The sequence below is a fragment of the Perissodus microlepis genome, chromosome 14 (assembly GCF_051167445.1).
Source record: "Perissodus microlepis isolate ML-2025 ecotype Zambia chromosome 14, ASM5116744v1, whole genome shotgun sequence".
Taxonomy (NCBI): domain Eukaryota; kingdom Metazoa; phylum Chordata; class Actinopteri; order Cichliformes; family Cichlidae; genus Perissodus; species Perissodus microlepis.
Genome location: NC_140474.1, coordinates 6,614,448 through 6,638,728, shown reverse-complemented (window position 1 = coordinate 6,638,728; position 24,281 = coordinate 6,614,448). Strand labels below are relative to the sequence as shown.

The 24,281-nt window shown below is 40.2% G+C and overlaps 3 protein-coding genes and 1 long non-coding RNA gene across 4 annotated transcripts; 2 read left to right on the top strand and 2 right to left on the bottom strand.

Moving 5' to 3' along the window:
• Positions 1-1,031: 1,031 nt before the first annotated feature.
• LOC146373334 (uncharacterized) lies at positions 1,032-2,131 on the bottom strand. Its single transcript, XR_014802217.1, has 2 exons — positions 1,936-2,131; positions 1,032-1,308 (listed from the first exon to the last, which is right to left on the bottom strand). It is a non-coding gene; the product is annotated as an uncharacterized LOC146373334 (long non-coding RNA).
• Positions 2,132-3,748: 1,617 nt separating this feature from the next.
• LOC146373333 (N-acetyllactosaminide beta-1,3-N-acetylglucosaminyltransferase 2-like) lies at positions 3,749-8,660 on the top strand. Its single transcript, XM_084951063.1, has 2 exons — positions 3,749-3,922; positions 7,201-8,660. The coding sequence occupies exon 2, from the start codon at positions 7,288-7,290 to the stop codon at positions 8,542-8,544; it is 1,257 nt and encodes a 418-aa protein (XP_084807189.1). The 5' UTR covers positions 3,749-3,922; positions 7,201-7,287; the 3' UTR covers positions 8,545-8,660.
• A 1,384-nt stretch (positions 8,661-10,044) lies between these two features.
• LOC146373332 (N-acetyllactosaminide beta-1,3-N-acetylglucosaminyltransferase 2-like) lies at positions 10,045-12,920 on the top strand. The gene is made up of 2 exons (XM_084951064.1): positions 10,045-10,541; positions 11,461-12,920. Exon 2 carries the CDS (start codon positions 11,548-11,550, stop codon positions 12,802-12,804), a length of 1,257 nt encoding a protein of 418 aa, XP_084807190.1. The 5' UTR covers positions 10,045-10,541; positions 11,461-11,547; the 3' UTR covers positions 12,805-12,920.
• A 192-nt stretch (positions 12,921-13,112) lies between these two features.
• Positions 13,113-24,223, bottom strand: bckdha (branched chain keto acid dehydrogenase E1 subunit alpha). The gene is made up of 8 exons (XM_084951062.1): positions 23,901-24,223; positions 20,707-20,883; positions 20,513-20,599; positions 19,728-19,836; positions 15,991-16,152; positions 15,689-15,895; positions 15,448-15,589; positions 13,113-14,057 (listed from the first exon to the last, which is right to left on the bottom strand). Exons 1-8 carry the CDS (start codon positions 24,012-24,014, stop codon positions 13,715-13,717), a joined length of 1,341 nt encoding a protein of 446 aa, XP_084807188.1. The 5' UTR covers positions 24,015-24,223; the 3' UTR covers positions 13,113-13,714.
• Positions 24,224-24,281: the final 58 nt, after the last annotated feature.

The following is a 24,281-nucleotide window of genomic DNA, read 5'->3' as shown; positions in this document are numbered from 1 at the left end:
ATATCATATTTACCTTGAGCCTGCAGTGTCTTAAGGACTTCTTGAAGGGCTGGAATAGCTGCAGCTTCCTCCTGTGATAGAACTAAAGGTGCTATTATTGATAGCGCTACCAACTGAACAGTTCTTTTTGTGTGCACAACAAGAGAGAAAATCCAGTTTGCTGCTCCCTGCATTTAGCACCAGCAGCCAGTAGCCACAGTAGGGTTAAATTCTCTGCAGGTAACGGTGTCTTGCTTGAGTCCTTTGGGTGCGGCAAATGAATAATGACTTTTAAACTTGTGGCACTAACCAAAGTCTAAAAACCAGAATGGGCTGTTCAGTAGCCACTGCCACCTGAGCCATTAACATTCGAGGGGTCAGCTGGAGGGTCTGCACTGTTGTCGCGTGTGGTTGACTATGGGAGAAAAACTTGTTGATGTGAAACCCCCGGTGGTAAATATGCTCTGGTTGTTACTGAGTTGCTACAACAATCCACCTATGCCACATGCTGTCCAACTCTTGTATGGTGGTAGAGGCTATAAAAGCTGCCTTCCAGGATTATCAATCACTGCTACGTAAACTGTTGTATGAAGGTGGAGGCTGAGCAGGTGTAGAAACTGTAGGGGCACAATCAAGGTTGTGACACACTGAGGACCTAAGGAAGGATAAAAAGAGGATTTCTCTGAGAAGATTTCTGTTTCTTCCTTATACACTAAACAAGTTTGGCCAGTTTCTACTCCCTTTTATTGTCACCAGTATGTGCAGTGCTTCAATGCTTTTTGCTTTTGACAGTGGGTTTACCCCGTCCTATAATGACGTCCAGACCAGATGTCAACATGGAGAAACAAATCTATTTTTATCTGAAATGTCTACAAAAATAAGTTGTTTTTGTGGGAGTTTAATTTGCCTTTGCAAATGGATCAAATAAATGATATAATAAACAAATGAATAAATGATAAAGATTTGAAGAAAAATACTATGGATGCTTTATCAGCATCCATAGTATAACCTTTATTAGTCCCACAAGTGGGAAATGTTTTGGTCACAGCAGAAAGATAAGATAACTCTTTATTGTCATTGCACAGTCATACATAGTACAATAGTTGTAGTGGAGATATCAAAGATAGGCACGGCTGTGGCACTGATTCAGTCTTTGAGCACTACGGTCACCCCGGTGTGTCGGCCAGAACACCACTTAAGGCCAAATTGTCACAGAGTATGAAAGAAGGAGGGAGCTTGAGGTTCCGTTTGAGGCACTTTATTGTCACCACTCAATTTCTGGGGCTGTAAACACAGCGGGTGTACATAAGTGTGTGTGTGTGTGGTTTCCTACAAAGGAAATAAACAAGGGAAATAACGATAATTAAAGAGAATAGACAAGTCAAATACTCAAATATAAACATAATACAACATAGTTAACATAATCACATATAAAGATCAGAAAAATATAATACACTTCAAACTGCTCACACTATGCAACTAAATAGCATTAGTTCGAGGTTAAGCAACCGTCAGTACACAGGAACTACTTCCGGTAGTTGTACAAACTAAAAGCGCCCCCCATTATAATCCGCTATAATGCTCTTATTGTGAAGGGGAAGCGGGACGCTATACTTCCGGTCAAACTACGTTCGCTATTTTATTAATCCACGTACCTAATTGTTCGCTACAAACTCCGCTACTTCAAAGTAAACAATCACAAGCATCACATACAACATACAGAGAAGGTCTGATAACACAGGAATGACATTATGGACATATGAGCGACCGTACATGCGTCAACAAAGCTAAACCGGGGTAAGCTAACAACATAAATTAGCATATGAAATGAGGGTGAACTCACGCGTTGCATGCGTGGCCTACCGCTCCAACTACGGACTACATTAGCTCCTAAATGGTAACATACTACAGTACTGACACAAACAAAGGCAAAATACAACACAGGTCACTACTTACTTGTCATTTACGCACACCTAACATTCCCCAGGAATCAGTGCATCCCCTCCGGACCAGCACTGCTCATCCGACATTAAACTGCCCACCTTACTAACCGGATGATGTCACTAGAAGGTGGGCTGGCCCAAACTGACAGAAGACTGGCTATTACATGAACTTATAAACACCAGTAAAACTATCCTATGAACTTTGGGGCCTTTTATACAATAGTACAATGAGATTGTAAAACTGTCCTACGTCAGCACTACATATAACACAACACGACACGATATGACACATCACAACGCAACACAAACAACACAACACAGTATATTAACTTAGTAAAAAAAAAGAAGAAGAAGAATAAGTGTATGTGTATTGCACACTGTTATTATTGCACATTCATTATTATTGCACCTTGTTATAAATATAAATATTATTATTGTTATTGTTTTAAACATTGTTACCTCCCCCCCAAAAAAGTCCAGGGAGGTAGCCAGTCAAGTCAAGTCAAAGTTTATTTATATAGCACATTTAAAAGACTACTGTACATCAAAGTGCTTTACAGTAAAACTGCATTGCGGGCAGAACAAAGAAATAATAGTACAATTATACTTAAAATTGCATTTATGTGGTGTAGTGCAGGCCGAATGAAAGTCAAACTAATTTGTTTCAAAAGCTAAGTTAAAAACAAAAGTACAAGTTAAGAGCAGTAAAAATTAAGAAAAACACTATAGAATAGGAAAAGATAAAATACAATAACATACTATACAAAATAGAAGAATTTGACACCATTTCTCAGTTGGCCCAGTGGCTCACCACCATCTCTGTATCAAGAAAACCATACAGAGGATGAGGAGAGTGACCTTCGCTGACTTGCCTATCCTGCTTATAAGCCCTAAACAAATAACTTGCATTCTTCTTTTTGCCTTGACCTCTCACTTCCATACTAGCAGCCTTCATAATTGTTTGACCATTACCCTTTGTATTCACAGATACCATTTCTTTCCTGCAGTATTCTCTCAAATTCTATCCGCTGAACACTACCTTTCTGAGTGCAGGCTTCACACAGTATGTAAGTTGTATATTATTATGAATCAGGTATTGTCCCAGAAATAGTTCAGTTATTCGTAATTGGGCTGTAATACCAATACCAAGAACAACCAAAACCAAAATGCCAATATTGATAAAGGCACTCAAATTTGCTTTGGTGATTTTGAATGCATATGTGTACTGTTTTGACAAAGGAGAGCACCTCTAATTAAACAGTGCTTGATCTCAGCTGCAGAGGCCAAGAGTGTCTGTCTGAGGTTTTTCCATTGAATATATACCCCCTCTGACTTATGATGCAAATTTCTCAGGATTTGGACTTGATTTGATGAAGATTTATAAAACATGCTTTTATAAGCACAAGTAATTAATTTGCTAATTGTTTTCATATCCATTAACAGCAATTTTAACAAAATTTCCATAAAAGAAGGTGATGGATGTCCTTCAACTCTGTGAACATTTGCATGGTTTCCATCCGTGTAGGAGTGTAAGAGTGTATGTTTTTTTCTTCTTAATGTTTGAGTTGTGTTTTTCTGTCTTAGGCTTAGGCTGAAAAGGAAAAACAAAACAACAACAAAAACAAACAAACAGTTTTTAACGCCTGCAGAGATGCAATATATTAAAGAAAAAAAGAGCTCTAGTGATCTGAACAATGTGCTCATGTATCCAGATGATTTTGTCAGTGAACAATTGGTCTTAAATTATTTGTGATGTTTCCGGTCAAACGTTTGAATAAACCTGTCTCGTGGGCGTGGTTTCAACATGTGGGAAGGGAACACTTGATCTCATACAGTCCTTCACCTGCATTAAGTGGGATTTCTCCCTCGCCTGCTGAACAGAAAACAGTATTGCAAAGCTAAATGATCAGGTTTTGCGCTCCTGCGGATTTGTTTGCGGTACCTGAGGACACTTGGAAACTAATTTGATTTTTTCCTCTTGCTTTACAGTAATCCGATCAGTAAGTATTTTCCGCAACTCATTTATCATTGGTTTCACTTTCTTTGTTTTTAAAGGGTTGTCTTCCGCTTAGGTGTAAAGTTTGCGCAGTTATATAACAATTGAACCAAATCGTGCATAAATGAAAATTAAAAATGTCAAACGTTCAAAGTTAGTCTTGTGCTTACGAAACAAAGGCGCTCGCGTGAAAGAAAAAGAGAGGAAGTCCTTTAAGGTATTTTTAATTGTTAGGTTTCCCCTCTCCTCAGCCATCGAGACGTTTCTCCTTTATTTCTCTGCTCGCCTTTAATTAAAAACCGGCGAGCAAACATGTTCGCAGGTGCATTTTTAGCAGATTCGGCTACAAGCTACTTTTTTCCATCTTTGTCAGTTGGATAACTCCTTAGAAATATATGTTTTAACAGTACACAATTGCACTGATATTATACGTGGATTGGAGAGGTGTTCTTAATTTAACTGCCGTTTAATTGGTTATCCAACTGTGTTGAATTACCTACACTGGTAAGTCGATTAGGAAGTAGAACTAAATAAGTACTTTAATAAAATAAATAAATGTGTGTGTATTTGTATTTATAGATAGATAGATTGATTCAGGGGGAAACAGCAGATGTGTTATATAATGTTCTGCCTTAACTAATTAAAAGCCGCTTTTCACCCTTCCTTGTAAAAGGTTTGAAAAAAATCCTACGAAATGTTTGCAAATTCAACTTTCCGCGTTGGATTCATCGGAACTAGGGAGGGACCTCACTCCCGCGCGCAGGATTAGCGAGGAAGAGCCATTCAGGCATCACTGGCAACACAGCACAATACTTGATTTTTGCGCTTTAAAACAGCGATGACCAGGCTGTTCAGTGCAGTCATAAATCCACAACGGTGGCAGTACACATTAAACGTTTACAGCTTTTCTATTGTCCACTAGTGATGTGCGGATCGATCCTGAAATATCGATTCCTCCGATACTAATCATTTATGTTCTAGAATCGATTCTCACATTAAAATATCGATATTTTAGTACTTTAGGGTAAATTTGTAGTTTATCATTAACAGGAACACAGTGGAAAGAAACCACATCATTCGGATTGTCTACATTCAAAGGAACTACTTCCTCTTCCGCCTTTCATACTTATGTGCGAAATACGCTGTATAAATGTCTCGCAGCCGCTGGCGTGCACTCACAACAATGGCTGAGCATAATTGGAGTCATGTGCGGACGTATTTTACCTCCACAAACAGCTGAGACGTGGTTTGCGATACATGTGGCAAAAAAGTGAGGTGTTGTGGCCATACATGCCAAAACTTGAGACCTCAGAATTAGGGAGATATTCAAAAGGGCGGTGGGGGTGGGGGGTGATAAATACATTTTACAGTGTTTATTTATCGGATAAAATACATTAAATGTCACCGTTATTATTGGCCGGTGTTCTGGGAATCCATCCTACCTGGAAAAACATCCTACCCAATGTACCCGGCCTGGAAACAGCGGGGGTGTCCAAATTCAGAGGCTGCTTCCACCTGAGGACCCGGCCTTCGCGGTGTAAAGAAAGCCGGGTAGTACGTCACTCCCTCGGTGGAGTGAAATGCTGCCGTGTGCTCCTTGCTATCTAAAATATAACCGGGCGCTGACTTAAACTCTCGACCGTCGCACACTTCTGTTTAATCAGTTTTCTGTTTGACGTTTATTCAGCTGTGTGAAAACCCCGGAGGAACCCACCCGATGGATTAATAAAATTTAATTTAATTTAATCTAATCACTTTAATCTCAGCCAAACCGATTTACCCACGAACAAATAAAACACTGAAAAAGCCAAACAATAACATTTTTAAGTTATCAAAGTGACTTATATATCATGTTTAACCCGAGTAGCGAAAGACCACGGGGGTTTGAAGACAACGTGTCGGTCGGCTCAGATATTTGAAGTTTACACAGCTACATTCTCACCTGAAAATATGTTAAAAGTTTTTTTGCGACCCAGAAAGAGAAATAAGAGTAATATTAAAACTAAGTAGCTGCCGTCATTGTTGGAAACTGGAATTGGCTGGGCCGCGCTATGAATTCTGCAATATGGTTTTTCAATTTTGTTGTCTGGGTGGAAAATCGGGAGAAATTCGGGAGAATGGTGGCTCCGGGAGATTTTTGGGAGGGGCACTGAAATTCGGGATTCTCCCGGAAAAATCGGGAGGGTTGGCATGTATGGTTGTGGCAACATCAATAACCTTGTCAAACACCTCAGAGTAAGTCATATCACAGAATATGAGGAGCGTATGTTGAGGTGAACTGAAGAGGAGGAGAGGGACAGGTGCTGCTAGGGCGAGACAGACGTCTCTCACTGAATCCTTTAGTGCTGCAGGCAGGCAAGGTGTTCAAATAGCGCACAACTTCAGGTTTTTTTTATTTCTATATGATGAACTCTGCATTATTAAGTGATAAGAACAAGTAATCTGATGTCCTGTAATCATTATGACGCTATAATTTGAGATACAATAAATAAAATAAGTTTTTGTACAAAGTATCGGATCAGTATCGTCGATACCACCCAGAATATTACTTGGTATCGGATCGGAAAGGAAATCAGTGGTATCGCACATCACTATTGTCCACGTTCACTGTCGCTACTTGAATCATTAACTCGGGGTTGACTTTCAGAGTAGCAAATCCGAGAGGGGGGGCGGTCACATTCAAATTCCAGCTGGGAAATGTAAATTCCAACTTATTCACGAATGCATAATTTGGGATAATCTGTTTACATTGAAGTGTTTTATCCAGCATTAAGAGTTCATTGTATTACAGAAACTGCATTAGATTACTAATGATCTTGTGGCCCCAGCCTCTAGCCTATCATACTTTTTGATAGCCCTATAGAAGTTAGGCCTATGGAAAAACAAACAAACATGGAGGTGACTGTTTTTGTGAATCTGTGCTGTATAAGTAACGGATTTTTAATTTTTTAAATACATCATGATGCTGTGATCTTTTACTCTAATAGGTAATAAGTTGCTGACAGAAGTGTAATTAGTAATTATGTCACTGAGCCTAACGATCCTGTCGTGTCACCTCAGCATTTAAAATATGTTATCAAGATTAGACCAGGACTCCATCATAGTCTTCTACTCTATTTCTAGCTTAACATTTTTGTGTTTTCTTCAAAATCTGCCTTTTAAAAAATTCAAATAAGCTGCCCTATATACATTTCTATTTTCAAAGAGTGAATGCATTTCTTTTGAGGTTGGGCCCTTTTCGATTTCTGATGTAATGTTGCTTTTTTTGCCCCCTGTTGACAGGTACTTCCCGTTTGTAACCTACTGAGCTGGTGTAACCTGGAATACAGCATATTGTCCAGTCCCCATGACAGATGACTCATATCTAGAATGGCACAAGTCGCAGCTTTGCTTACTTACCTCAAGTCAATGACGCGTATTCAGACATTCAATGTTATGGTTCTTTTCTTCTCTTTAATTTTAATCGTTTTCTACATGACTGTCCAGATGGAGACCACCCACAGTTTACAGAGTGTAAGAACACAATTTCCCCAACAGAAGGGCATTACTAGGCATGTTCATTTACACGTTTCAGCTGGCTTCAGACAGACCATTCCTGAAAGCAGAGCTTACTGGAACCGTTTACTGTACTCAGCCCTGATGAATCTGGACAAGGGAGGAAACCCATTCAATCGAAACTCTAACTGGTCTAACTGCAGGCTGACAAATCAAGAGTTTCTGCAAATCAACGTGCATGACTTCAGCTCCTACCCTGTCCAATTTCGGGATTTTCTGGAGGGGATGAACTGCAGGACTGCCCCAATTCTGATTGATCAGCCCAACAAATGTGCTTTCAGTAAAAGGAAGACGGAGAGCCACACCTTGTTGCTTTTTGCCATCAAGTCATCTCCCAGAAACTTTGAGCAGAGGCAGGCAGTGCGAGAGACGTGGGGCCGAGAGATGACGTATCCAAATGGACTCAAAGTGCGTATGGTGTTCCTTCTGGGGAGCTCCCCACCACAGGATCCTGACCTGACCCCACTGCTGTCATTTGAAGCAAAACTCTATGGGGATATCCTGCAGTGGGACTTCCATGAAACATTTCTAAACCTGACGCTCAAAATGAACATGTTGCTCGACTGGACATTGAAAAGCTGTCCTCATGTCTCCTTTGTCTTTAGTGGGGATGATGATGTATTTGTCAACACCCCAGCACTGGTCAGGTTCATCGAGTCTCTCGAGGCTTCTAAAGTATCTAGTTTGTATGCTGGTCATGTTATAAGTGTTGGAAGTCCCCTCAGGGACTCAAATAGCAAATACTACATCCCTATGAGCTTCTACAATGGCCCATACCCTCCTTATGCTGGTGGAGGTGGCTATCTTATCTCTGGAGCTTTGCTGGAATCCCTCTATTCACTTTTACACATCATTCCTTTCTTCCCCATTGATGATGCCTACGTTGGGATGTGTTTCATGGCTTTAGGGATTTCTCCTGAGGCACACCCAGGATTTCAGACATTTGATATCAGAGCAGAAGATCGTGAGGATCTCTGTGCATATAAAAACCTTATTCTGGTTCACCAGAGGTCCCCACAGGAGATAAAAAAGTTGTGGAAGGGGATTAACAGCTCCCTGATGGCTTGTTGAACTGGACTGGTTATGAAGATGGCAAATAGTGACTGCACTTGCATATTAAAGATTTGTTTCTCCACTAATGTACTATTCATGGTTTTGCAGAGTTGATTTTCTATAGAACATCTGGCCAGCAAAACAAAAATGTATTGTGAACAAAATTAAGTTGCCGTAAAGCAGCTTGATTTTGTTACCAGACTGGGTGTCATCATGGAAAGACATCTGATTGCCAATTCAGGCATTAAATCACATGCAGGTGAAACCGGCTTGTTTTTGATGACTCACAAACCTGCCATACAACTGAAATGAAATAAAAACAAGAATGAATGTTCCTCAGTTTATTTTCCACAAAACACCAATCACGAGCTAGGTAAGTGTACAGTTCTGGGATTTAGAACAGTGTGTAACATCACCACAGCATACCATCCCATCTAAAATTTGAGTGTGTATACTAAGAAGCATTTTAATAGTTCTTTGACATACGTTAAAGCGGTCACTTCAGTGATACACAATAAAACCTGTTAGACGTCACTGAACAGGAGTGTAAGAAGAGAAGAAGCACAAAGTCAAGTTCCATTTTTTTTTGCCCGCTGTTGTGTTTATATTGTGAGTAATGCATTCACACTGCAGCAGGTGATTCTACTGTACTTGCAGAACATTACAGAACCTGGAATTAATGTGAAATAAAGGTGTGAATTTAAATTTGAGAAGCTTTACTACTGATAGTAAATCTTATTAACTTAAGGCACCAAACCCAGAGACATGAAGAGCTTGGAGTTTTGTTTTGCAAGCACAATCTTTCTCCCCACTGTCATGCAGAAAGAAATGAAAAGTATCAAAACTACCTTTTATGAATACAGCTAAAACTTTTTAATGTTTGAGTTGTGTTTTTCTGTCTTAGGCTTAGGCTGAAAAGGAAAAACAAAACAACAACAAAAACAAACAAACAGTTTTTAACGCCTGCAGAGATGCAATATATTAAAGAAAAAAAGAGCTCTGATCTGAACAATGTGCTTGTAGCAGCCCTTGGCATCAAGAACGACAGAAGAGTCTCTAACGGGTGCAGCCATTTATTTCCTCACCACACACGGCTCATTCTCTGGACATTGAGCACCGTGAAAACTATAAAATAAGAAAAATTGATACCCGTACAGTACTTTTGAACTATAACAATGAGCAATAACAACAATGAGCTTAAGTTAATTCAGGCAAGTTCAAACAAGTAATTCTGAGATATACAGTCACATATTAAATAAAACAAAAGGGGTTACACAGTTCGGTTAAATAAAATATAACAACAGATCACCTCTCATCACATACCTCAGTCCGCTTGCCAAGGGTGCAAAACTCCGGTAAACACTTAAACACTTCGGCCCGTTTCTCATGGGGTGCTGCTAGCTTGCATGACACACATGTCTAGCTAAAAATATTACATGGATGTAAGTAACGTAAGTACAGAACAAAAAGGTTTTCAGATAGCTCACAATACAAACGCAGCAACATACCTTGCATTAGAAACACACTTATCATACTTATCAAAGTATTATCGTAACTTACATGGATTTTGTACAACTTATTCCTGCTGCGACAGACTGCTCCATACACATTACGGGGCATGCCTCTGAGCACATCTGTCCTTAGTGCGACTGCGCATACAGTTCCGACAACCCCCGCAAGGATGACTTCTGGTACAGATCAGCGGTTCATTACAGTGCTCATGTATCCAGATGATTTTGTCAGTGAACAATTGGTCTTAAATTATTTGTTTCCGGTCAAACGTTTGAATAAACCTGTCTCAATAGCGCATCGTGGGCGTGGTTTCAACGTGTGGGAAGGGAACACTTGATCTCATACAGTCCTGCACCTGCATTAAGTGGGATTTCTCCCTCGCCTGCTGAACAGAAACAGGATTGCAAAGCTAAATGATCAGGTTTTGCGCTCCTGCGGATTTGTTTGCGGTACCTGAGGACACTTGGAAACTAATTTGATTTTTTCCTCTTGCTTTACGATCAGTAAGTATTTTCCGCAACTCATTTATCATTGGTTTCACTTTTTTTTTTAAGGGGTTGTCTTCCGCTTAGGTGTAAAGTTTGCGCAGTTATATAACAATTGAACCAAATCGTGCATAAATGAAAATTAAAAATGTCAAACGTTCAAAGTTAGTCTTGTGCTTATGAAACAAAGATTCTCGCTTGAAAGATAAAGAGAGGAAGTCCTTTAAGGTATTTTTAATTGTTAGGTTTCCCCTCTCCTCAGCCATCGAGACGTTTTTCCTTTATTTCTCTGCTCGCCTCTAATTAAAAACCGGCGAGCAAACATGTTCGCAGGTGCATTTTAGCAGATTCGGCTACAAGCTACTTTTTTCCATCTTTGTCAGTTGGATAACTCCTTAGAAATATCTGTTTTAACAGTACACACTTGCACTGATATTATACGTGGATTGGAGAGGTGTTCTTAATTTAACTGCCGTTTAATTGGTTATCCGCCTGTTGAATTACCTACACTGGTAAGTCGATTAGGAAGTAGAACTAAATAAGTACTAGATAAAATAAATAAATAAATGTGTGTGTATTTGTATTTATAGATAGATTGATTCAGGGGGAAACAGCAGATGTGTTATAATGTTCTGCCTTAACTAATTAAAAGCCGCTTTTCACCCTTCCTTGTAAAAGGGTTGAAAAAAAATCCTACGAAATGTTTGCAAATTCAACTTTCCGCGTTGGATTCATCGGAACTCGGGAGGGACGTCACTCCCGCGCGCAGGATTAGCGAGCAACATTTTTGTGTTTTCTTCAAAATCTGCCTTTTAAAAAAATTCAAATAAGCTGCCCTATATACATTTCTATTTTTAAAGAGTGAATGCATTTCTTTTGAGGTTGGGCCCTTTTCAGTTTCTGATGTAATGTTGCTTTTTTTGCCCCCTGTTGACAGGTACTTCCCGTTTGTAACCTACTGAGCTGGTGTAACCTGGAATACAGCATATTGTCCAGTCCCCATGACAGATGACTCATATCTAGAATGGCACAAGTCGCAGCTTTGCTTACTTACCTCAAGTCAATGACGCGTATTCAGACATTCAATGTTATGGTTCTTTTCTTCTCTTTAATTTTAATCGTTTTCTACATGACTGTCCAGGTGGAGACCACCCACAGTTTACAGAGTGTAAGAACACAATTTCCCCAACAGAAGGGCATTACTAGGCATGTTCATTTACACGTTTCAGCTGGCTTCAGACAGACCATTCCTGAAAGCAGAGCTTACTGGAACCGTTTACTGTACTCAGCCCTGATGAATCTGGACAAGGGAGGAAACCCATTCAATCGAAACTCTAACTGGTCTAACTGCAGGCTGACAAATCAAGAGTTTCTGCAAATCAACGTGCATGGCTTCAGCTCCTACCCTGTCCGATTTCGGGATTTTCTGGAGGGGATGAACTGCAGGACTGCCCCAATTCTGATTGATCAGCCCAACAAATGTGCTTTCAGTAAAAGGAAGACGGAGAGCCACACCTTGTTGCTTTTTGCCATCAAGTCATCTCCCAGAAACTTTGAGCAGAGGCAGGCAGTGCGAGAGACGTGGGGCCGAGAGATGACGTATCCAAATGGACTCAAAGTGCGTATGGTGTTCCTTCTGGGGAGCTCCCCACCACAGGATCCTGACCTGACTCCACTGCTGTCATTTGAAGCAAAACTCTATGGGGATATCCTGCAGTGGGACTTCCATGAAACATTTCTAAACCTGACGCTCAAAATGAACATGTTGCTCGACTGGACATTGAAAAGCTGTCCTCATGTCTCCTTTGTCTTTAGTGGGGATGATGATGTATTTGTCAACACCCCAGCACTGGTCAGGTTCATCGAGTCTCTCGAGGCTTCTAAAGTATCTAGTTTGTATGCTGGTCATGTTATAAGTGTTGGAAGTCCCCTCAGGGACTCAAATAGCAAATACTACATCCCTATGAGCTTCTACAATGGCCCATACCCTCCTTATGCTGGTGGAGGTGGCTATCTTATCTCTGGAGCTTTGCTGGAATCCCTCTATTCACTTTTACACATCATTCCTTTCTTCCCCATTGATGATGCCTACGTTGGGATGTGTTTCATGGCTTTAGGGATTTCTCCTGAGGCACACCCAGGATTTCAGACATTTGATATCAGAGCAGAAGATCGTGAGGATCTCTGTGCATATAAAAACCTTATTCTGGTTCACCAGAGGTCCCCACAGGAGATAAAAAAGTTGTGGAAGGGGATTAACAGCTCCCTGATGGCTTGTTGAACTGGACTGGTTATGAAGATGGCAAATAGTGACTGCACTTGCATATTAAAGATTTGTTTCTCCACTAATGTACTATTCATGGTTTTGCAGAGTTGATTTTCTATAGAACATCTGGCCAGCAAAACAAAAATGTATTGTGAACAAAATTAAGTTGCCGTAAAGCAGCTTGATTTTGTTACCAGACTGGGTGTCATCATGGAAAGACATCTGATTGCCAATTCAGGCATTAAATCACATGCAGGTGAAATCGGCTTGTTTTTGATGACTCACAAACCTGCCATACAACTGAAATGAAATAAAAACAAGAATGAATGTTCCTCAGTTTATTTTCCACAAAACACCAATCACGAGCTAGGTAAGTGTACAGTTCTGGGATTTAGAACAGTGTGTAACATCACCACAGCATACCATCCCATCTAAAATTTGAGTGTGTATACTAAGAAGCATTTTAATAGTTCTTTGACATACGTTAAAGCGGTCACTTCAGTGATACACAATAAAACCTGTTAGACGTCACTGAACAGGAGTGTAAGAAGAGAAGAAGCACAAAGTCAAGTTCCATTTTTTTTTGCCCGCTGTTGTGTTTATATTGTGAGTAATGCATTCACACTGCAGCAGGTGATTCTACTGTACTTGCAGAACATTACAGAACCTGGAATTAATGTGAAATAAAGGTGTGAATTTAAATTTGAGAAGCTTTACTACTGATAGTAAATCTTATTAACTTAAGGCACCAAACCCAGAGACATGAAGAGCTTGGAGTTTTGTTTTGCAAGCACAATCTTTCTCCCCACTGTCATGCAGAAAGAAATGACAAGTATCAAAACTACCTTTTATGAATACAGCTAAAACTGTGCAACAGTCTATTTATCAACCAAACTTCAACTTGTTTTGCCCCGTAGCAAAAAAGTTATTTTTCATACAAGTCTAGTGGGTAGTGCTCTTTGTACTGCTGCACATGTCTCCACAGGGACTCTCTCTGCTTGTTCAGGCTGGGTATCATCTCGTGGTACACGTCGGTGAACAACAGATCAGGATTGGGTTTGAGCCGCCTTTCAGCCCTCTCAAACGCCTCCATCACCATCTTGCGCGATTGTTTTCGCCAGCTCCTCTCGTCATCTTCACTCCACCATCCGCGGGCTGTCATGTAATGTCTCAGCCTGGAAATGGGATGGTCCTGTTTGTCCCAATAGTTCACTTCATCCACCGAACGGTACGCCGAGCTGTCATCGCTGGTGCTGTGGTGGCCAATTCTGAAGAATCAACAAAATACACTTTTCTTAACATGACTTTTCATACTTTCGCTGTTTCAGGATGAGTACATCTTTGGTGTACAGCACTCTTCAATTACAACCCAAAAATGTACTTTTAAAATTCTACACCAAATCACAACAATTTTCATTATAGCAACATAAAATATTAAGCGTCTCTAACTATAAACCTTTAATAATATTTAGATGATCAAATATATTTTCACTTTACTGCCAATATCTAATGAGCCTTTTATGGCTTAGGGGTAAAACCCTTGCATTCTGGTAAAGGTGCATATCGATAATCTTAAAACAACAGCGAAATTAAAGAATGATCACAGCTAAAAGAAAGCCACCTGGCTTTTGTAAAGTGCCATATTTACTCGATGAACTGCACAGTTCAGAGTCTTCATTAGCAGCTGGCTTTAGTTTACACAAAGAAAATTGACTATTTTAACTACATAATCACATTTTTGTTAGATTCTGGCTTCAAACTTCTGACTCGGCTGTCAGTCTACAAGGTTAAAGTTGGTTTTGTAGTCCAGCAGAGGTTCGCTGCCTGCTCCAGCTATATTAGATGAAGGCAGTGTACAAACTGGTCTGTTAAGTATGTCTGTGGGCCACTCTGGCTCGTGCTGTTGTTGGTCTGTCCGCCAAAAGTGAGTGGCAGCTCTCTGAACAAAACATCTTGTTGATTCCCGGGGTATGAGGAGAATGGCCAGAGCACATGAACCTGTTCAAACTTTGAAGTAGATGAGCTTCAGCACCAAAGACTACACTGGGAGCCACTCCTGTCAGCCAAGAACAGGAAACTGTTTATTTTCCAGGTGGGAGTATCAGAATTTGAGATGAACATGAAAACCTCCATCCATCCTGCTTTATATGAACGTTTCAGGCTGGTGGTGGTGTTTTCGTGGTGTGGGGGAAATTTTCACTTAGTATTAACTGAGGACTGAATATTATTGCTTCCAGCAGGATAATTTGTTATGTCGCAAAGGTCAAATAACCTCAAACCGTTTTTTCAAACATGACTCAAACATCCCTCCACAATCACCAGATCTCAGTCCAACAGTGCACCGTTGGCATGTGGTGAAAAAGAAAATTCAAATCATGGAGGTGCAGCAGACAAATCTGCAGAAACTGCATGATGCCATCATGTCAATATGGAACAAAATCTCCAATCCATTACTAGGCAAGGTGTACCTAACCAAATTCTGTTGAGTGTATTTACTTATTTATTCAATGCTGTCCATTCAAGTGTTAAATTTCAGTAATAAAATGAAACATTTATAAAGAATGAAGAATATGTTAGTGATGAACTGTCAGCCTAAAAACTGTTCCACATGTCCTTTCAAACGCAGACAAATACAAAATCACTCCAACATTAACAAACCTGTAGGTCATTGCCTCAATGAGGAATGGCTGGTTCTCAGCCACAGCCCTGCGCCTCGCTTCCTTTGTAGCGTTGTACACAGCAAACACATCATTACCATCAACACGAATGGACAACATGCCATAACCAGGACCACGAGCAGCTGTTAAAGAAAAAGAACCAGAGATGTGTGGATAAGAGCAGCTGGAACATCAATCAGACAGCAGCAGAAAAGTGGCAGAAAAATCACATTCAGCCTTACCGATGCCATCACCTCTATACTGTTCGTTTGTAGGGGTAGAGATGGCGTAGCCATTGTTGCGGCAAAAAAATATCAGTGGGCACTCAAGGGTGGCAGAGAAGTTGAAGCCGGCGTGTGCATCCCCTTCGCTAGCTGCTCCTTCTCCAAAATAGCAAATGACAGCACGGTTTGTGTTCTCTCTCTTGACTGCATACGCAGTTCCAGCCGCTGAAAGAGACACAGAGCCACAAACATATTTACAGCTGTGTGTTTGTCTATCCTGCTTCAGGCAGCAGAGGTAAATACACAGGCGTGGAGCTCACCCTGAGGAATCTGTGTGGCCAGAGGAGATGAGATGGAGACAAAGTTCAGATCTTTGCAGCCATAGTGGACGGGCATCTGCCGGCCCTTTCCGAGGTCATCAGCATTGGCGTAACACTGAGCCATGAAGTGATCCAGAGGAAAGCCTCGGTACATCAGCACTCCTGTAATAGAAGATGTGTCGCACGATTTCTCACAAGACAAGAGAACCAGACCGACTGAAGGAGCAAACAGTGGGGATATTAAAATAAGGACTGGAGACTTGGGAACCCTTCTTTTGTTGTGGTCAGTTTTTTTGAATGTAAAACATATTTGTGTTTTACATTCAAATGTGTCCATTCTGATAATTTCAGCAATCTTCCCCTCAGAATTTGCTCACGTCTTCAGAAATTCAGGCAACAAGCACATTGCCACATACTCTGTCCCAAGCCACAATCTCTGTAATACTCAAAAAAGACAAGGATCCTCAAAAATGTGGATCCTATCGCCCCATTAGTCTGCTGAATGTGGATTATAAGATCCTCACAAAAGCTCTCGCACTTCGTATTGAGAAGGTAGTACCTTCTATTATACATGAGGACCAAACAGGCTTTATAGTGAACCGCCAGTCATATTTCAATATCAGACGGCTGTTAAATATCCTATATTCTGACCACTCTGTTGATCACCCCGAGATAATAGTCTCACTAGATGCCGAGAAGGCTTTTGACTGTGTGGATTGGCAATATTTGTTCTCAGTTTTGAACAAATTTGGCTTCGGTTCTAATTTTATTTCATGGATCAGGGCTCTGTACTCAGCGCCCCTGTCTTCAGTCCGCACCAATAACACTATTTCAGAATACTTTTCCTTACATAGAGGCACCCGACAGGGATGCCCCTTAAGCCCCCTGTTATTCAATCTGTCAATAGAGCCACTGGCGGCAGCGTTGAGAACGGACCCCAGAATAAGGGGGATCACTAGGGGAAACACTATTCATAAGTGCTCCTTGTATGCAGATGATCTCCTTCTGTATATTACAGACCCGGAGGCATCAATTCCTTTAGCTCTGAACCTCATTGGATCCTTTGGCCGCCTGTCTGGTTACAGATTGAACCTGGCTAAAAGCACACTGTTCCCTGTTAACAGTCTGGCGAAGGAGGCTGACTACTCAGCCTTTCAGTTTAGACTGGAACACTCCTCATTCACCTATTTGGTTATTCAAATCACAGATGCTTATCAGGATCTTTTTAAACAAAATTTTACCCCTTTATTAGAGAAAACAAAATTGGATTTGGCACGCTGGGCAGTATTACCTATCTCTCTTGCTGGGCGGGTCAACACAATTAAAATGGTAGTCTTGCCTCGATTCATGTACCTCTTCCAGATGATACCCCTTTTTCTTCCTAAAACCTTTTTCACCCAGTTAGACGGACTCATATCATCTTTTATTTGGGACAAAAAAGTTCCAAGAATCCGTAAATCCCTGTTACAGTGTTCTAAGTCGGAAGGCGGCCTGGTCCTACCGAACTTTATGTATTATTATTGGGCTGCCAACATTATGAAACTATCCACCTGGATGCGGGCTTTTAGGGAGGGCAGAGGGCTGCCCTGGTCCACTATGGAGCTAGACGGTAATCTCACCATATCCCCTGTTGCAATAATGTGTTCAGGTCTACCAGTCAGTCGCAATGTTAATTTTAAAAATCCTGTGATTAAGAACTCTCTCAATGTCTGGTTTCAGTGTCGACGACATTTCGGGCTGAGACGGTCACTTGTCTGCTCCCCTATTGCGTCAAATCATCTTTTTTTACCAGCTCAGAGCGATGCAGGGTTCAAGGTTTGTTACAGCAGAGGAATTATCTGCTTCTCTGATCTGTTTGTTAAAGGGTCATTTTTATCCTTTGAAACATTATGTAAAGATTTTGGAATCCCGAAGAACCACTTCTTTAGATACTTACAAGCGCGTAGCTTTGCAGTTAAGCACTTCACTTCTTATCCAAGTCTACCTAATGACTGTCCACTTGAGGACTGTCTGCAATTTCGATCTATGGCTAGAGGCCACATCTCTCAAATATATAGCACACTGCAGCATATAAAGGCAGACTCTGTGTCCAAAGCCAGAAATGCCTGGGAGCTGGACTTAAACCTCCAGATCCCAGACGACCTATGGGACCTTAGTGTTAGCAGGATCCATGAATCCTCAATCTGTATACGGCATTGCATAATACAGTTTAAAATTCTTCACCGGGCGTACCTAACCAAAGCTAAACTAGCCAAAATATACAGTACCTCCGATGATAGATGTCCAAGGTGCAAGCAATCACCCGCCACTATGAGCCATATGTTCTGGACCTGCTCTGATTTGAACCGGTTCTGGGAATTAGTTTTTAAAGCTTTTTCATATGTGTGTGGGAAAACAATTGATCCTAATCCGATGACAGCAGTCTTTGGTGTACTCCCAAACCAACTCGGGATGACTTCTTATCAAATGAATGCAGTGGCTTTCTCATCTCTCCTGGAACGCAGGCTAATTCTTCTTAAATGGAAGGATTCAGGTCCGCCAGTGTTTGTTCAGTGGGTGAGAGAGGTGATGAGGTGTTTGCAGATAGAGCATTTGAGATACAGTTTGAGAGGGTCTCAAAGTAAATACTACAAAACCTGGTCATCCTTTGTTGACTATGTAGAGAAGTTGTCATTTACTGAAGTATGATGTATTACTGCTTTCATCTATGTTTGGGTTTTTTTTCTCTTTCTTTCTTTAAAGCCACCTACTATCTGTAGCAAGCCAAAAAGAACTGCGCACAATGCAGCCCCCCCTTTTATTTATGTATTTATTTTATTTTATTTTTGTTTGTTTTGTTTTTTTTGGTGGGTTTTGTTTTTTGTTTTTTTCTGTTCGTTTGCTTGGTTTTTTTTGCCTTGTTCACGTGATAGTAATTTTTTTTTTCTTGTTTGTGCCCATAGATTACACATTTTCCTGCATCCAACTGGTTACGCCACGCAGTGGCGTAACCAGTTTTCACAATGGCAGTGTTTGTAATCGCAATTCGAGTTATATTCTTCTGTACTTTTGTCATATTGGAAAATTATAAATAAAGTTGTCAAAAAAAAAAAAAAAAGAATTTGCTCACGTCTGAATCCTTATATTGATGCTATGATTATTATTCCTTATACTGAAGTGATGATTGTTATTCTCTCACTGATAAATACAAAAATCACGGTGAATAGAACAGTCAGAAGAGGACAGGAGGAATGTGATTATTGTGCACCACATCCCTTTAGCTGAACTATCTAACATGCTTGGAATGATCTTTTTATAAGGTAGGCAAGAGTCTTATTACTTTGGTAAAACCTTAAACTATGAGAGGGAGCACTGCTGATGCCAGTTAGCCTACAGCTGGTATTACTGTGCGGCACTGAGGCAAATAGTTTTTGACTCACTGGATTTTATTAATTTTACTAATTTTTGGAAACCGGATGAACTCAGTTTGTAAGCAATAAATATTCTTGTTAAATTCTCATATAAACAAGTTTTTTTCTGTAGTAATCATTTGACCATACTGCAAAGTAATTTGTTCAGTTTCAAATGTTGTCCGGAAAACATTTGTGATAACAACAACAAAAGGAGATGTAGAAATGAACACTGAAGTGGTCAACTGTTTTGATTATAATTAAAATGTTCATATGAACAATGGCCCAAAAAAATAGAACTATATTAGTTGGGGGAAAAGCCCAAAGGAAACCACATTTCATTCTTACCAGCTTCTCTGTATTGCCCAAAAACCAGATCGTTTGGATCCAGAGCAGCAGCACTGCCGATGTGTGTCCCCTCCTCACCATAGTTAGTCATGTAGAAGGAGATCCGACCCTGTAACGGACAGGGCTGGACGGTTAATCAGACTGTAATCTCAAGTATGATTTTTTTTTTTTTTAAGCAATTACGAAAATAAAACAACTGGGAAAAAATAATTACTTTTGATTTAATTTTACCTGAAATCGTTGTGTTTTGCTGTTATAAATCAAGTGCACCTCTTTCTTTTACAGCTATTTGGTTTCCTCCCTTCATAAAAACTAAAACTCACTTGCTGTTTAGTTCAGCTCGAGCCAAAATGACTAAAAATTTGGATGGAATAAAACTCTAGTGGTTTAGTGAATATCTGCTTGTGTCACAGGATCACTCAAGAGCTCTCACTGGATTTCTTTCAGTAATCAGCAACAGTTGGCCTTTTAGTCAAAAACACTCCCTAGTCAGCGCCCAACTTCCCTATGAGATGGACCTGTGTCCTTGAGAACCCCTATCTAATTTTTATGCATTCATTTTTAATTTTTAATTATAATTAACATAAAAAAGCCCTGCAGCAGACTGGCGACCTGTCCAGGGTGTACCCTGCCTCTCGCCCTAAGACAGCAGATAAGTGGAGATGGATGGATGGATGGATGGATAAAGAAAATACCCTTTGAAACACCTATTTTTAAGTTCAAAAACTGCTGGTGTTGTGTTTTAAATAATCAGGTTGAGCCAGGAAATGCAGGAGGAAACATACCTGTCTTTGAGACTCATAAAGAATGCGGTCCATTGTGTTCAGCATCGTCATCTTCTGATAAAAGTTCAAAACTGTCTCTTTGGAGAGCTGCGTAGGAGAGAAACACATAATCGATTAATTAACATTGGCTCAACAGACTGCAGGGGTCTTAGGGGCACATTTGGGAACCAGGAGCACAGGTAGGCTGATTGTACCTGAGGGTCTTGGGAGGGGTTGATGATATTTCCCTGCCTGTCCATCACTCGGTACACTGGGATCCCAGAGATGACATTGGGCTGGATGAACTCGAGCTGATCCACAAACTCGGCCGAGGCTCCTGGAAACTGGGGCTTTTCCAGCGAAGAGTCAAAGGTCTGCTGCAGCTGAAGAACCTGAAAGGATTGAATACAAGCATTATTTGTTAACAATCTCATTGTGGCTGTGGCAAAGAAAGGCCCTAGGAAAAGCAAACACAGCATATCAGGTCACACAACTCGTGCAAATATCAAGCACGTGGTGTAGGGGTGATGATTTGAACTTGTTTTGCAGCCACACAATCGTGAACTCTTCTGTATCCCAAAGTATTCTAGAGTCAAATGTGAAGCAACCTCTGACAACCACTGGGTCCTACAACTGGATAATAAGCAGCAAATCTACAGCAGAACAATAAAAAATTCAAGGTGTTCCAATGGCCCAGTAAAGTCACAACCTTTAACCTGACTGAAATGCTGCGGTAGGTCCTTAAGAGACCTGTGCACAAACAACTTACCTGAATTTCTATTGTGTATATATATATTTTTTTTTATATTCGTGTTGCTTCATTTCATTTTTGCTCTTTTTCCCCCACAGGCTTGTCCACCAGGACTTTGAACTGCATTAATGAAATGCATAAAATTGAATTATAAATTAAGTTTGGTGACTGATTCTTAGTTTTATTATTTATTTTATTTTTCAAACGGCTAGTTTTTATTTTAGGTAACTTTTTTAACATCTAGTTTAAGTTTTTTTTTTTTTTCATATATTTTTATTGAATTTTTTTATAGTACAATACAAACAAATGTTGAACACCCTCACATTCACACACGCATCCATACATCAAACCTGCCTACATCACATTCAAATGTAGAAATGAGCATAGTTCTCACAGTAATACAAAAATACAATGGGTTAGGATAGACAAGATTTTCCCTTCCTTCCCTTCTTCTTTTCCTTCTTTTTCATAAATGTCCTTCACCTCCACTCCCTAAAATATCCATATATGGCTTCCACTTATTCACAAAGTCCCATTGTTTGCCCTTGGCAATATATGTTAGTCTTTCCAGGCCTAGAGAGACTGAAATTTCCTTCTTCCACAGTCCCATGGAGGGAGCATCCATACTCTTCCAACATAGCGCAATGGCTCTTCTGGCTTGAAGTAGTCCATAGTCCAGTAATTTAGTTTTTTTTTCCCGATTGCTTAAATTCCCTTGGATATATTCCAAGTACACAGAGTTTTCCTTTTAAAGGGATTTTTACCTTAAACACTTCGGACAGATATTTGATAACATCTTTCCAAAAGTCCTGGATTTTAGGGCACTCCCATAGACAATGAAGAAGAGTTCCTTTTTCAACTAAACATTTAGTACAGATGTTCGGAATATCATTGGACATATGATGAAGCTTGACAGGTATAGGTTCTCATGAGCCATTTATATTGCAGTAGTTTAAAGCGTGTGTTTATTGTTTGTTTTTGTGCTTTTAAGCAAGCCTGGTTCCAGTCATTTTCATCTATGTCCTCTTGGATCTCCCTTCTCCAAGCATCCAGTTTATCTGCTGTTGAGTCTTTGGAGGAAAGCATCAGTAAATTATAATATATAGAGAGAAAACCTTTCCCTTTTGTATTCTTAATGCATACCTCCTCTATTTTTGTCAATGGTGGAAGTTCAGCAATCCTTTGCAGTTTTGATGACAAATAGTTTTTCAATTGTAAATATTTAAAAAAGTGCTTTGGGGGTATTAAATATTTTTTACATAACTGATCAAATGTGAGCAGCATGCCGTCTGCATATAGGTCTTTAATTTTTTGAATGCCTTTATTTTTCCATATTTTAAATCCTCCATCACTTTTACCAGGCGTGAACTTTTCATTTCCGCAAATAGGGGTAAATTGCGAAAGCGATGGAGGATCTCCCACATATTTATGAGCTGCATGCCAAATTATAATTGTATTTTTCAAGAAAGGGTTCCTTGTATTTTTTCTTAATGTCTTAGTGTCTGAAGAATATAGAAAAGTGTGTAAGGGAAGATCTGGAACAGATTTTTGCTCAATGTCAACCCAGGCTGGAGGTGTTGTTGGGCAGAAATAATGGGTGGCTGATGTTAGTTGGGCAGCCATATAATACCATCTGAGGTTGGGGACTTGGAGACCTCCTCTTTCATAGGGCAAGTAAAGTAACTAGTTTAGTCTAGTTTAAGTTTTTAGTTTTGTTTTAGTTCATTATAATAACACTGGTTGAACCTTTAGAGATTTTAGAAAGCTTAATTTCAGAAAAATGAAGACAATACAATACAGTGGAACCCCGACTTACGAGTACCACATTTAACAAAAAATTCAAGTTATGAAGGCACTTAACGGCAATATTTCTACCCGTGTTACGGCAAAATGCAAATTTTCGACTTGCGAAAGACCCTTGGGAACGAATTCATTTCGTAAGTCTGGGTTCTTATAAATGAGGAAGTGATTAAGTATGTACTCCTTCCAGTGCAGTTCCATTGTTCCGCTGTAACAACAATTCCCAAATCTCTTTCCCATACAGATTTTAGAAACTCCACATGAGATTATTTTTAAAGAGTTACATCCAGATTTAAATGCTGGAGCGATCGAAGGAAATAAAATAGCAGTGAAGGACATACAGCAGCAACAGCAACTAAATAAAGTTGTTTTGAAAAAACGAGGACATCGGATATCCTCCTTCACGCCCCTTGGTTCGACCAATGGAAAAGAAGCTAGCTAAGCTTTAGCCGGCTGGCTAACTAGTCTGGTGTGAGAGTCAAAACAACAAAAATTAAAATTAGTATTTATTGCAACTCAAGTTGTTTAGTAAATGTCAAACATGTATTCACTAATTATGTGAGAGTTAGTCTGACTTTTCACGGATACACTGGAGAATCGGTATAGCATTTCAGCAAGGTTGTTAGCCAAGTTAGCGGCTCCGTAGCTAACCAGAATCTTTGTGCAAACTAGACCTAACCCCAAAACTTATTAAAAGATTGTTTATTTTTAACAGTATTTCTACTTGATTGAGTTAGACGATACTCTTTCGTGAGCCTTGCTGTATCCCGGGCTCTTAATGACAGCGTTATCTCCAGTCCAGCCTCCCATAATTTATTCATTGCTCAATCCAAACAGTGCATGAGAGTTTTCACTTACAGTTACCCTGAAGCCTCTGCGCTGAAGCAGTCGATATGCCTTCAGTCCTGCTGTGTGACGGACAGCGCGGAAACAGAGCCCATACATTTTGCTCATGCTGCTCACAGCTGCCATCTGCACACTCAGTAGTTGTTTGATTTAACCGCCGCCGTACACCAGGTAAGGAGAAGTTACACTGGTGGATATGCAAAAATCTGGCCAACGGAACTGCTAATAACCACCACTCGCTGTCCTTCCTGTTTTCATCCACAGTTTACAGGCCGAGAGTTGCAAACTGATTGCAACATTAAAGTCGGCTACAGTATCCTCCACATCCGCTCAGGCCTTCAAAATAAAACCCCAAAATGTGAAGCAAGAAATGCTACGTAGCATTTAATCTGT